Below are 15,158 nucleotides of genomic sequence, written 5' to 3'. Positions count from 1 at the left end.
CTTTTTATGTGGGCCATCTGACATCACATTTGATTCACCCAAAAGCAAGAGCTCCTGGTACTCACACTTTACAAGAGAGAATGTCTGGCAGCCAGGAAGTATATTTTGGATCCATAGTGGGGCTAATTTACTGTCTCTTGAGTGTGTCATCTTTTAAACCTCTGTATCACTGAAATATCTGGCATTCTGCTTTCAATAACAAGGCAGTCCAACACGAATTGAGTTCCCATCCGCCCTATCAAATAACTATAAAGTTTTGTTTTGTTTTTACAACAGAAGGTAATAGCAAGCACTGCATAAATGGATTTCATGATTTGACATTCAGCATATCTATTAGCTGGCTCTTAATATTCTCCACCCTTAAAATCTGAAACAGCTCCCCTGTTAATAAATGCTTGTGCAGGTTCAGCCCAAGTACTTTTTAAAAGGATTTGTACATTTCTCCCCATTTAGGTAATTTTTTGTGCTTGCTAACATAACATAAAACATGATCTAGACAAAGCACTTAAGTTGCACTAATTTCAAATGGAGAGACCTAAGGACATGCTAAACTCTCTTGTTGATATCAGAGGTATTTAAGTGCTTAAGTGACTGCATTATGTTCATAGTAACCAGAGCATCCCAGTAGGTTTATTTGGTTATACTCTTCAAACAAACACCCCTGAAACATGCCCAGAACATAGTTGCTTCAAGAAATTTTTAGGCCTGGGAGGAGATTCTTCATTGCCTAATTAAACTATCACCCATTTGTAAAAGAATTAGAACATGAAATACTTTTAATTCAGTTTAATGAGCTATATACTGGAAACCTACGAGAGTAAAATTTTGTTTTTTTGGAATGGCCATTGTCAGGGAACTGCCATCGGAACTAGCGGAGGAGGCGAGGCTCCACAGCGATGCTGGAGAGGGGCCAAGCAGGGAGAGAGGCAGGTCTCCGGCTGGGAAAGAAAATCAGCGCAACACCAGGGATAGAGGGGGGCCGATGGGGAGAGCAGAGAGGGGGCTCCAGGACTCTTCGCAGGAGACCAGCGAGGAGAGCACAGGTCCTCCGCTGCCCACACCCACCCTGCACAGAAGACTTCCGCGCAGGGAAAGTAGGCGGCGACTTGGTGTCAAAGAACTTCTTTGCTGGAAGAGGTTTAAGAAACGCCCACTGACGGATTCTGCCAGCGACTGAACAGCCACGGAGTGGATGGCTGTCCAGCGAGAAATGGTTTAACCAGCCAACCTAGCCCAGAGCGGCGGCAACTTACGCACAAGCAACCCCTAAAGCCATTACAGCCATCTTTCCAGATTAAATAGGAAGCAAAGCAACTTGTATCAAGGAAACCAAAGACAAGCTCGGTGCAAACAAACAGATAAAGAAATGGATGGGCCTGCTAAGATAGGAATATTTATGTTCCCATAACGTATTGTTGGAGAGGTGATCAACCCCTCTGACTCAGAGAAAGAGATAGATACATGAATGAAAAAGTCCCTTGATGCAGAACTGTGGGTTTTATAATATATGTCACCCTATAGCTATAGGGATGCCAGTATGTACACATATAAACATACACATAAACTGTACATACAAGCCGTGGACACACAAAAGAGGTTTTTGTTCATTTTACTCATTTATTCAAACCAGATTTAGATGTTATTTATTTTCATGAGTTTTAGACAAGATCTTTTTTAGCACATTACAGAATCCCGGAGGGGCTTCCTGTATTAAAGACAAAGTCCAGTACTGTAAATGCTAAGTATAGTAAAGCAGTGTTTTTTAGAAATACTGCCAAACATATTTGAATATGCAGCAATCAGGCCAAGAAATCTTTATGTTGGAAGCTAAGAGCAAAACTGGCAGTTTGGTTTCTCATCTGGCTCATTTGTTTTCAGGTCTTTTGCTACCTTGCAACAACATGACCTAGGCTGGCTTTACATCACAAAAATCTGAAGCCCAAACTCTCTATACATTTTGCATATATTCCAGCCCATTAGTGTCACGGCATGTAGAAATCATATGTTTCTAACAAGATTATTTAGACTTTCAGCTTAAATTCTGCAAATGCCTATCTGGGGGTTTTATCACACAGCTCTGAGTAGTACATCAAAAACAATGTGGCTTTATTTTTTTGTTTTTAAACGCGTTCCAGCTACTTCTCTTCCAAGAGCACAGCTTTCTAAAAGCATTTTACAGTGTAAATGAATACAGATCGCTAAAATCACTATGGGAGCATTAGTCATTTTAGATGAGGTTTCTGAAGCCAACAAAGTTTAAGACATACAACACCCTGCTTCCTAAATCCGCTGAAGATTTGGAAAAGAAAGGGGGAGAGAATGTTGTCATTTCTTTTGGGCTCAGATAGATGAAGAAAAACCTGGAGCGAAGAGTTCACTGTAACGCAATTTTACAGCTCTCCTGCACCCATTGATGTGCCTATGTTTTAACAGTTTACAGAAATTACTGTAAAAATAAATTCAGTACTTATGTTTATATAGTACTTTCTTGCCAAAATTTCAAGCGCACCTCAGACAGTAAGCACTGAAACATATTCTTTGCTTTCCCCAAACAACTGCACATTATGTTGCTCTTTGAGAGGCACGGTGTTGATGCTACTACAGTATAGCAGCAACCTAAGCAGCAGAGGAGGAGAAGGCTGATATGAAATGCTCACAAGCTTCTCAGATCCCAGGGGGTTCGTCTGCATAATTTCCGTGCTGGTTTAAATGGACTCTTCTGCATTTGAAAAACCTTTTTAACCTCTTCTGATCTTATTTGCACTGCTCAGCAATCATCTTGCTCTCAAAATCCTGACAAGAAGGTACAAATTGTTACTGACTCAGCTCCCACCACCGCCCATTTTGCAAGCGGTTTGTTCATTCTTTACTGCACAAGCTTTGAAGGGGCAGCAAATTCAGTTAACAGTGGGTTTTCAGTTAACAAAGGCTGGGGTTATCCGTGTTATCTGTCCCTCACCACCAATTATCTGTAGGAAAAGGAAATATTATATTCTTTTGATTCTGTACTGTTACCTATATGGAGCCATTTACCTAGAAACCCCACCCAAACATCACCTCTGGATAGATGGCTTTAATAAAGCAAGACTTGGGCTGGATGTCACCATCATACCTATACACACCTAGTCCATGCTCTGGAAATGCCTCCTGGATACAGCCCTTGAGTGCTGCCATATTCACTGGTTCAACAAAAGGGGTTATTGCATAGAACAGAAAAACAAGAAACCTCTGAAGAAGAAGAAATATTTATACGGTATTCCTTTTGAAAGGAGAGATCTTGGAACATTCTTAATCGTGTGTGTGTGTGGAGGGAGTGAGAGAGATCTAGTGGTCCCATTTTTTGGTTTACTGCTCATTTTCATTTTGTATTCCAGTTACATCATAAAAATTTACAACCAATGCATCGCAAATACTGGAATTCAATTATCCATTTGGTTTTATTACTAACCAGTCTCACGTGCTTTCCTTGGCTGGTAGAAAATGCGATCAGACAGGCAATGAAATCCACAATCAATCACCCCGGTGTTGCGAGGGCATGTAAGGCTTTCATATGCTTGCTTTTAAGTACTGCTGATTCCATCAAATAAATCAGGGGGGACTATTTTTTGCATGATAGAATTTAAGAATTTTTTTGCCACTATTCCCGAAGTAGTATTCTCAACTGGAAATGGATAAGATGGTCATTATTTCCAAGTTCATCTCCATTTACAGCAGAAAAGACCAACGACGATTTAAAAGCGGGCATTTCTTTTATCACTGTGAAGCTCACTCCAATGAATGCTTACTCTGCAGTAAATCCCACTGGTTTCAAAGAAACTTTGCTGTACAGTGGTACCTCGGGTTACATACGCTTCAGGTTACATATGCTTCAGGTTACAGACTCCGCTAACCCAGAAATAGTGCTTCAGGTTAAGAACTTTGCTTCAGGATAAGAACAGAAATTTTGCACTGGCGGCGCGGCGGCAGCAGGAGGCCCCATTAGCTAAAGTGGTGCATCAGGTTAAGAACAGTTTCAGGTTAAGAACGGACCTCCGGAACGAATTAAGTACTTAACCCGAGGTACCATTGTACGCTTATTCTCTGAGATATTCATGTGCCATCTGGTTGATTTCTTAATCTACTGGTATTACAACTTTGGTTGAATGTAGTGGGGCGGAAAGAGCTTTTGCACATTAAGCTTTCTTCTCAAAATTGAGCTTGCCTAATAAACTGGTCTCTTGTATCCCTCTGTACACTAACATGGGAGTAAGAGCTATAGTACTTAGTGGCAAATCCCAGTGGATAGCAAAGCTGTTCCTCTGGTACAGCAAAATACTAACAAACACATTGCGGCTGTAACTTTCATTTAAACATTTGCATATTTAGATTTCACATAGTCATTTCACTTCAGTACCAAAAGCCTAGCTAACATTTCTGTTAAATATTCTCAGAACAGTAGGCATCAATGATACAATATTAGGTAACTATGAAAGAATAAGAGACAGTTGTTTTTTATTAAGCAAGACAATAATTGATTATTTCTTTTGCAGCCAGGAAAACAGTTTGTTTACAATTGTACCAAACTGTTGCCAAGACCTTTGTGAAAAAATCCACTTAATGGTTTAACATTCTAGTAGCAGTTAGAAACAGCATATTGCTGTTTATCCATATCTCACTGCTCAGTCACAAGAGGGCAAAATTTCACAATTCACATTCAATAGTGCCATCTAGTGAAAATATATAGTTGTAGCCACACATATTTGTATCCATACAATTAATATAATCTATGCTGCATGCGTAGTTATTTACTCTTAGATCAATTTAACCTTTGTCTCTAAAAAGTAATAAAGCCAACAAAGTGACCACAAAGAAGATAAATCTTAATGGGTTGAGCTGCTTGGTCAAACCACAATCCTAGCTACTGGGAATATATTCTGCAGTGGAAGGCCACTGTTCTGTGGTTATTAGCTACATGAATGTTTTCTAAAGACTGTTCTACTCTTCAGTGTTTCTTAACTATAAGAATCCAAAGGAATAGTAGCAACTTCTTTGAAGATTTTTGATGAGGAAATATCTGCTTGGTCAAAAAATAATAATTAAACTGCCAAAACATTAAATTTTGCCCACGTATACACAGCAGGGCTTAGGGTGTGTTTCAGACACCCTACAATATTAGGCGCAAGTTACAGCAACGGCCAAGGCGACATTTTTCCACCTTCGCCACATCAAGCAGTTGGTCCCTTACCTTTCCCGCCCAACCTGGCCACAGTGATCCATGCGACGGTCATCTCCAGGCTTGACTACTGTAATTCGCTCTACGCGGGGCTGCCCTTGAAGCTGTCCCAGAAACTCCAGCGGGTACAGAATGCTGCAGCGAGGCTCCTCACGGGGTCTCCGCCATGGGAGCATATTCACCCAGTGCTTTTCCAGCTGCACTGGCTCCCGGTGGAGTACAGGGTCAGATTTAAGGTGCTGCTTTTGACCTTTAAAGCCCTTCATGGCATAGGACCCTCGTACCTACGGGACCGCCTCTCCTGGTATGCCCCACGGAGAGCCTCAAGGTCCATAAATAACAACACCCTAGTGGTCCCAGGCCCTAAGGAAGTTAGATTGGCCTCAACCAGAGCCAGGGCCTTTTCAACTCTGGCTCCGGCTCTGAGCCCGGCCTTGGCTGGGGAGGGCGGGGTATAAATAAAAAATTATTATTATTATTATTACAATATGGTGTTTGTCAGGGAAGCATTTAGCTCCTTCTTCTGATAGTTATAATTAAGGCAGGGTTCTATTAACCCTGAAAACAGGACAGTCTTTAGGAAACAGTCACACAGCTAATAGCCTCAGACCAGTAATGGTAATGGCACAGTTTGACATGCATACCACAATCCTAAACAAACTTAAAGGTAAAGGATCCCTGACAGTTAAGTCCAGGCGCAGACGACTCTGGGGTTGCGGCGCTCACCTCATTTTACAGTCCGAGGGAGCTGGCATTTGTCCGCAGACAGTTTTTCTGGGTCATGTGGCCAGCATGACTAAGCCGCTTCTGGCGAAACCAGAGCAGTGCACGGAAATGCCATTTACCTTCCTGCCAGAGCAGTACCTATTTATCTACTAAGCACTTTTGGGTGTGCTTTCGAACTGCAAGGTTGGCAGGAGCTGGGACCGAGCAACCGGAGATCACCCCATCGTGGGAAGGCAGTAATTCCCACTGAACTCAGAATATACACTTCTGAGCAAGCATGCTTATGGGTGAACTGTTAAGCATGCAAAGCTGATCTAAGTTACTATGTTTGAAGGATCAATTGTATATAAAAAGAGTATTTACAAAATGCATTTTCATATTACGACAGCCTCTTCCCTTCCTTAGCAACAAATATGCAGCAATATCCCGAAGCTCTGAAATGCAGTTTCCATATTCAGAATATCCCCTTGGTAGGCAGTCAAAGAGCAAAAGAACTTCAGTAGTTAGCACTCACTTGATTTGGATTTTTGACATCACCACTGCATTTTGATAAGTGAGATTAGATAAAAAGCTTTGGCTTTGCTAATTTCACAGAGCCGAGAACTTTCAGATTGTTCTTCTATAGTACATTAGTGAATTTCAACATGAAAATCAGCAGGAGCTAATTCACCCCAAACCCCAGACAACAACAAAGAGAACTGAAGTGGATAAAGAAGATGCTGTGTGTGCTAGTGATCATCATTATATAGTTCCTTAATGCCTCATTAGTCCTTCAAACCCAACCAACAAGCTAGTGAACCTGAAATAATGGTATATAATCCACTTCAATCCTTTTGGCTATGTTGGACTTAGAGGGTTAAAAACAAGTTATGGGGACCATATTAAGGGAAGAGTGGAAAGGTTTTGGTTAATTAAAAATGGGAAGTCAATTACCAACAGAAATCATTTCTAGAATCAAAGGACACACATACAAAAAATGCTCAAACACCTCCGAGTAAGGTAAGCACAAGAGAAATTCTGTGCCTCACCTATGATAACTTTCAAATGCAATTTCATCATTCATTAATTGAGGGAGAGCAGTGATGTGGTGGTGGGAACGCAGGAGAAATGTTCAGCACTGCACTTGTTTCCATAGATAACCTAGCACAATGGCAGGCTTTATTAGGTGTTTTTTAGCTGGCTGTCAGTGTTGAAACAATTGCCTCAAAAGACCCAGGAATAAAAAGGACACGCTTAGCCATCTGTGAAATAAATTATACATAAGTATCCCACTATTTATTTTTATTTTAAACATTTATAGGTGTTTTCTCATGTCAAACCTCAAGATAAAATAACATTTAAAAAACAAAGCAATAAAATACATAGCCCCCCTCCAAAAAAGTAGTGTCTACTGACATTGAGAAGTCATCCAGGGCAGCTCTTCCTGACAGATACAGGTTTTACAGACACCAGACAACTAAATTCAGGCCTTAGTATGATTATCATTCCACAGCCTAAGGAAATTCCAACCCCAATCAGTTCCAGACAACATGGAAGATATCCAGGAATGATGGCAGCTGTAGTCCAGCAACATCTGCAGGGACACAGGTTCCTCCTCTCTGGGTATCATTTTAACAATTCCACTTCTGGAAACTGATGTGTTCACCTCCCACAGGAACGGCCCATGTTCTTCTAGTTACTTTATGTTGTCTGTTATGCCCTCTGGAAATCCCAGGCGAAACAGCCCCTTCCTGAGTCCAATAGTTTCTCACCAAGACCCACTAATCTGTTTGGCTTCAGCTTCAACCTGTTTGCGCCCATCCATTAAAAGGAGAAATGTAATTATTCAGAGGATGTAATGTGGTGGGTTAAGGATAAGAGATGAAGAATTCCCTCTTTCAAATCTCAGCTCAGCCATGAACCCATGGGGTGGTCAGACCACAATATCTTGGCCTCAATACATTCGCAATATGGGAGAAGCAATTTAGTCCTACAACAAATTGGGCCTTTCAAAATAAGTAGTGGGCTGATGTGATAGCGCCATATGTGATAGCACCATAAAATGCTATATAAATGCAAAATGTAATTATTCATATTTGCTCTTATTATGAGTCAAAAATGTAGTGAGCAAGTTACTATACAGGGCTCAATTCCCATTTCTTGAACTCTAGTGTACTAAAACTTTCTGAAACCAGCATGTAATTAATAGCATATTAATAATATAACCCTCTGAATGTCTACTTAGAAGAAATTCCCACTGAGTTTCAATAAGATTTCCTTTCAGGTAAATCTGAAGAGATTTAGCCCCTTAATCTGATTCTGATTATCTTTTAGGCTGATACTGCAGCACAGATGAAAAAAAATTAAATACCTATTACAGGCTGAGATTGATATTTTTCCCCTTTGTATGTAACTATAATTTATCCTTCTCTGCCTCTCTCTCTTTCCACATTGATATTTTGTAAAAGCCACACCTGTTCATAATCCAGAAAAGAATTTGGGATGAAGGCATCCTCATCATTCAAATTTGCATCCTAATTGATTCATAAGTCATACAAAAACACATGTAAACCAGACGATCCGCAACACAAAGCATTTTCTGTAGTAGAGGGAATCACAAAGTGGCGTGCAGGTACATTAAAACAAATGTCGAGCACAAGCAAAGGCAGAGTTAAATGCTTTAAATCCCTATTGATTCTAATGCTTAATTTGCCTGAATTGTGCCCACTATCTGTTGGGGGGGGTTGTTTTGCTTTTTTTTGTTCATGGAACTGGAAGGATATGGGGAACTGCAAGGAACAACTGAAGGTAAAGGCTATCAGTGGCCACACTGACTATGCTCTGGCACCACCGTCAGAAGCAAAGTGCTTCTGAGTACTATTGCTGGAGGAAAGAATGATGTTGTGCCAGTTCCTGCTTACAGAGTGGCTGGGGAAGCCCAGCCAGATGGGCGGGGTATAAATAAATTATTATTATTATTATTATTATTATTATTATTATTATTATTATTATTATTATTATTAGCTTCCCATAGGCACCTGGTTGATCACTATGAGAACAGGATGCCAGACTAGATGTTCCAGCAGGCTTTTCTTACATTCTTACTTTCATGTCATCACTTGCTAAAGTTGCAATTTTTCACATTCATTATGGGAAACGATGCAACCTTCACAAGAACACGATTAGGAATAGTGTAAGCAGGCCGACTGAAGGTGCCACCTGAAGCAGCTAATTTGGGATTGACATGAAAAGGTAGTAAATTGTTACTTCGTTATTAGTGAGAGTAACTTATTGTTTATTTCAAGGCAGGTCAGGGAAGAAGCACTCGCGGCATTTTGTCGCCTCGTTTGCCCAAATAACTTGACCAGCCTTGAGTCCTACAGACCTTTACTTAGAACAGCTTCAGGCAGCAAAATGTCTTGGGCCAGCCTTGAAGGTAACTGCTGTTCTCTTTAATTACAGCTGGGACAAACCTCCCCCTAACTCCTTTCTCTAGGGTGCTTGCCAAGATTACAAAAACTTCCTCCACTGTCACTTTAAAATATCAGATTTTAATAGACACGCAGAATTTTAACAAAAAAAATAATTGCCTTACAGAGAATATGTTTAATAGGATGCTATTTACAGCAAATATACCTTCTTTTTAAAAAAAAAAAAAAAACTTGCATACACAGATTTGTGGGGAAGGGAGAGAGAGGGAGAGAGAAACACCATTCTTCTACCACTGATTAGTTTAATACTTTGAGCCTGTCCAAAAGAAAAGAAAAAAAGAGACACTAATGAACCTAATAAAGAGGTTGGACTTAGAGTGGCTGTTAATCTGTATAACTAACTTCTCAAGAGGGGTGGGGGAAGCAATGCTTGGTGTCGATAAAACATTTCCTTAGTAAATTACTACTGGCTCCAGTGAAAGGCATTTACAGTAAACACAAATTGTCTGCAGAGCATCTGTTCTGTGGAAGAAGGAACTTTGCTCCATTAATAACTTCTAAAACCATGCAATAAATAATTTACGCCAGCAGCTTAAGCTCTATTATCAACCTTCATCATTTAAGCTGACCATTTTCAAAAGACGATAGAAGGCAAAGTTTTCCAAATTTTAAGAATATTTTTATTTACTTAGATAGACAGACAGATACACAAATGCATGCATGAACATACTAACACATACCACTGTCCTCCATACCACTTTTTCATATGAGGCCTGGATTAAAAATTGCATATAACTGTGACATCAGATTCTGATTTTAGTAAGAATGTATTAAATATGTAAAAAAAAAAAGTATATACAGAGACAGTGTGTGAGAGCATATGTATATATAAAGTACTTGGTGGAATTTTAACATCAGACTTTACTAGAGATTTAGTGGGACTTTGCCGAAGGCAAGATTTTAATAGCAATAATAAAAAATACTTAATGGTACTTAGGGCAAAGCATGTGTGGTCACTATGTTTAAGAAAGAGTAATACCAAACATCTGTGCTAGATTTCCACATGATAAAAAAAAATATCGCCAGATTCACTCAGGTTCTCTGAGACTCGTGGACAATTAAAAAAACAAAACAAAAAAACCCAGAAGAGAGATGTGATAACCGTGTTTTAGAAATAGAAGTCAGTCATCCTAGGTTTTGTCATCGGAAAATCCTGTGGTTTGTGTTTAAATCGTTTCAAGTGCTGGGTTTGGATGTGGGAAGCCCAGGCTGAGATCCCCACTTAACTACGAAGCTTACTAGGTGGGCTAGAGAAAGGCTTTAGCAAACCGTCCAACCTACCTCACAGAGTTGTTGTGAGATGAGGAAATCATTCTGAGCTCCCTGCAGGATGAGAGAAATGTAACCAACAAAATAATCCGAATTGTTTTGTGTTTTTTTACTCACCCAGGGAGCTTTTCCTCCTTAGCTGTTCTTATTCCCTGCACTTTTTTGTATCACAGTTCTCTAGCCTTATGTTTTGTTCACCTGGAAGCCAGCTCTTTTTTAAACATTTGTATACCAGTGACTGTGCACATTCTGTGAATAATAATGGACCTGAATCTAACTGTAGTGAGTCATTACTAAATCCCACTGAAACTACTGGGTCATGTTAGTCATGAAATTGTGGTGGTGGTGGTGGTTGTTATTAAACACACAGAGAGAGTATGCTATGACAGTAGAGTTATTTATTTTGTGGCTTTTATCGATTCACATACACATTCCATGAAAATGAAACGGCAAGAATGATTCTCCCACTGGCCACCACTGGGGAGGACATATTTGGATCTGTGCAAAATATGGATCCTTCATGAGGGTCATGATCCAGACATTCAAACGTGCTCATAAAAGAACTGATAGTTGAACAGGCAGGATTCTTCCTTTTTTAACAGCAGCTCATCCACTTCCAGCACCAAACTTTTAACCCCTTCCACAGGCCCCAGCCCCACCCCAAAAAAATCTGGTTTAAAAACGACTTGCAGTGCAGTGTGTATAGGAAGGAAAGCTGCTATTCCAACAAGCTATGCTAGCATTTATTTTGGATAATAGCATATTTCAGTAGGTGCAACTTACTCCAGCAAGCCATGACCATCTGAGGAGCCGTCCAAATGATAAGATTGCGGGAAACAGCAATGTCTTCATTTTGAAAAGAGTGTAACTGAGGTAAGAATATGCAATGTGATTTATTCACATGAAAGGCAACGGAAATTCAAGAAATTGAGTGCTTCGTCATTCAGTCTGCTTTCTTCTCTGGGGCAACATACACATCACGAAATGCAAATGTACACATTTCTTTGGCATCATCCAAATGCTCACGATACCAGTGTTTTTGATTCTTCTGTCTGCTCACTTTAACACACTTCTAAAAGGAGACTATGGGTGGCATTCAACTAAGGTTTACACAGATTAGGCCCACTGAAATGAACAGACATCTAATTTGGGTGCAATGATTTAAATGGATCTACTCTTGAGTAAGACATAATTGAAAACCACTCTACACCAAAACCACTGGGGTAAAATTTAGAACACTTTCCAAAACTAATATTTGCTTGCAATATTTTGCATCCAGCATTTTGGTCCCAGGACAACTAACAACCATTGTGTCCTGGCTCCCATGATGTATTGTAGAAAGACAGTGCTGAAATGTTAAAGACAGCTCTAAAAACCTTTAAAACTACATCAGGTGCGTTCAGATCAGAACAGTTCATGGTTCACCAGATCCCTCCTCCATTCCTACATCCAACATAGCACACAGACTTCGGTACTAGGGTTAGGAACCACATGCAATGGAAATGAGCATTAGATACAAATGCCCTTCTCCAATCCCAGTGTGGTTGATGGACTTGAACATGTCAAAAGCTTGTTCTAACATTGCACCAAGCTGACTTGCAGAATCAGAGCTTTCTAAAAAGGGTTCTGGGTGCAGCTCTGCCTCCAGCTGCTTTGCATGTGCTTCAGTGGATTGGAGTCAGCATCTTCACGCTGGCAATAGGCGGCATTTGACCAAAAAATTACAACACAGGGACCAAAAGAATCCCCACCATTCCAACCTGAATTAACCATAAACCAGCAACAAAACTACTACATTAGGCAACATTAAAAAGTGTTAGTATTGTTAGAATTTTATTAACCAGCCCTTGTTTTGATGATGTAACTTGGCTTCTATAGAATTGAATATCAGTGCCAAAGAAAAACAACCTATTTAGTACACCATGCAACAAGGAGGGCTTGTGAACCGGGACTGTCTGAAAGAAATGACAAGCAAAGAGGGAAAACAACTTGCTGCTTCACATTTTAATTTCAAATGATGACACACCAAAAATGCTTAACTGAGTGCTCTTAGAAATGAACATGCTTTGCTTACCTCTCTAAGATGGATGTTCTCCTTCTCTTTCTGGTCTAAAATCACCTCTAAATGATTAACCTGAGATTCAGCCTCAGCCATCCTTCGCGTCCGTTCGTTGTCATCGTCCATCCCTTTGGACGGCAAGCCTTTGCTCTGCAACATTTCTAAGAGCTTTTTGATGGATTCATCTCTGGCATTCAGGGTCTGTTTCTGGGTTTCAATTCTCAGCTCCATTTCTTCCAAGGTTTTCCTCAAGAGAAACAGCTCTTTCGCCTGCCTGTCATGCTCGGCTTGAAGCCTCCGAAAGTTCTCCTCCGTAAGCTCAATGGTGAAATGCTCAGCACCGCGGTTTCCACTTTCTTGTTGAAGGAGATGGTTAAGGTCTCTCTGGGTCCGAAGCTCATCTTGGAGGGCCTGAATAGTTAGCTGAAGGTGCTGCAAGGTAAAAGGAATAGCCGAGTGAGGATTTATTCAACGGATCTACAAAAATGCAATGCCACAATCATTAATAAAACTAGTGGTGAAAATCTAGCAGTGTGTAAGTGATGTTATTTTGCAATGGACCTCCTTGACTGCTGTTAGAAATCATGAAAAGATGGATGCAAACACACAAAGACAGTGCCAGTTACAGGTACCAGTAATAGTGAAGAACAAATCCTAAGACAAGGAAGTGAAAAAAGGCAGTAAGTAAAGGATGTAGATGTCAAAGAGTGACACTTCCGCTAGCAAACACTGCATCTGCTGAGCCTGAATATTCAGTTTTCAGGGTTTTCTTAGACATAAAGTCTGCTTCTTCGTACAGTACAACTGTGTAAGTTATTAGTGCTAATCACTTGGTATGAAAATAAAGGAATTAAAATGTTAAATGACACTGCTAATGAAAACTATGATCCAGTTAGTTTAGGAAGTCAGATTACTGTATCTATAGCAAGCATATAAAACATCACACATTAAGCAATATTGCACTTTCCAAACAAATTGACTGCAAAGAGTGAACAAACCTTTGTTCTCCTGGCATCCAAAAACTGAACAGCATGGGAAATGAAAAAAAAATGAAGCAAAATCAACATAAAGTTTAGGTGCAAGCAAAGGAGATTCAACAGAAAAGACTAAATTTAACATAAAGTACAATGAACAGAAAAGAAAACAACACTTTATACAAGACAGTCACAATTTTACAGTATTTGCACACACACGGAGACATACACACAAACACATATTTCAAGCAGTCGAAACTATACTCTTAGAGGTAAGACAAGAAGAACTTGGTCTGGATCCAAAAACATGACCAAATTAAACAAAAAATTACCTTCTAGCACTGTCCTGCAAATGTCCAGGCAAGTGTTAATTGAAAAGTTAAAATCCTGGTCGACTTGTATTAGCAGTTCTTGTTAAGTAAGAGATTGTGCAAAGGTAATGACATGTATGAATTTAATTTCACCTTTTCATGCATCATTCTAGTACGAGATGCAGAACAGCCCTTCCATCTGTAAACATCTGTACCTAGAAACGCATCTTTGGATCCAAACCATGGTTCATAAATTGTATACAATAAGGTTTCCAGTCCTCAAAAAAGAATTACAAGATGGTACATCCTCTTGGGACTGTACCACCTCAAAATACATGTGGGGGGGATTGAGTGACTGAGTGTTCCTCAATATTCCAGCTTAGCCTTTTCTCTGGCGTACAGGGAAATTTCAATATTGTCACCCACCTGCATCCTGGCGGGTGCTCTACCATGTGTTATTTTTGACCAGTAAGCAACGTTTTATAAAGCATCCGTTTATATTTCACTTCCTTTTAGTCATCAATAGTAGGGTTTTTTTCCCATATAGCATGCTCTTAACCAGTGGTTCCCAATTAGTGGTCTGTGGAGCCCAGGGGGATCCGCATAATGTGTTGAAGACTAGGGGGTCCGTGGCACCATCCACATAACAATAACTACCATAGAAATATCAAAATTTTAAAACGTAGGGGGTCCATAGCTTGGCTTTTGAAAAATGGGGGCCTGCAGTACTTAGCTAACTGGGAACCACTGCTCTTAACTATTCTTTTCTTGCTGCTGGGTGTGTTAAGTCACTGTCTTAACCCCCTCGCATTGCACCTGGAACTTGACATATGCACAGGCTCCACCCACCCACCGACATACGCTCACACACCTGTGTCAATTAAAATGTTTGAAAGGTGCCTAGGAAATATATTGTTCACAGTACAGACCAGGATATGGACCTGTAAGCTCCTGTGCATTCACAGGACTTCAAATATGTGGTGGCTGGAGGCAGAGCAAACAGGGACTATAAAGCCTCTCTTCCCCTCCCAGTTCATCTGTATCTATGGTCGTCAAAGGACATCTCTACTCCCTTCAGAACCCACTTTCTATGAAGTATAATATGAAGAAAGCAGTCAAAAACAGAAGGAATGTTTG

At 40.2% G+C, this 15,158-nt stretch overlaps 1 protein-coding gene across 12 annotated transcripts in view; it reads right to left on the bottom strand.

The window, feature by feature from the left end:
- The window catches only part of ERC2 (ELKS/RAB6-interacting/CAST family member 2), a 512,280-nt gene that overhangs the window by 418,259 nt on the left and 78,863 nt on the right, over positions 1 to 15,158 (bottom strand). For 7 of the 12 annotated variants that reach the window (XM_083602954.1, XM_083602947.1, XM_083602951.1 and 4 more), the window contains exons 3-4: positions 13,735 to 13,758; positions 12,752 to 13,168 (exon numbers count right to left, since the gene is read on the bottom strand). In XM_083602954.1, coding sequence (XP_083459080.1) covers positions 12,752 to 13,168; positions 13,735 to 13,758 — 441 coding nt within the window. The remainder of the gene's footprint in view (positions 1 to 12,751; positions 13,169 to 13,734; positions 13,759 to 15,158) is intronic. The other 5 variants (XM_083602952.1, XM_083602957.1, XM_083602950.1 and 2 more) reach the window with 1 other exon arrangement.

Source organism: Podarcis filfolensis, assembly GCF_964270895.1.
Source record: "Podarcis filfolensis genome assembly, chromosome: 2".
NCBI lineage: Eukaryota > Metazoa > Chordata > Lepidosauria > Squamata > Lacertidae > Podarcis > Podarcis filfolensis.
This window is presented reverse-complemented; position numbering and strand designations above follow the sequence as displayed.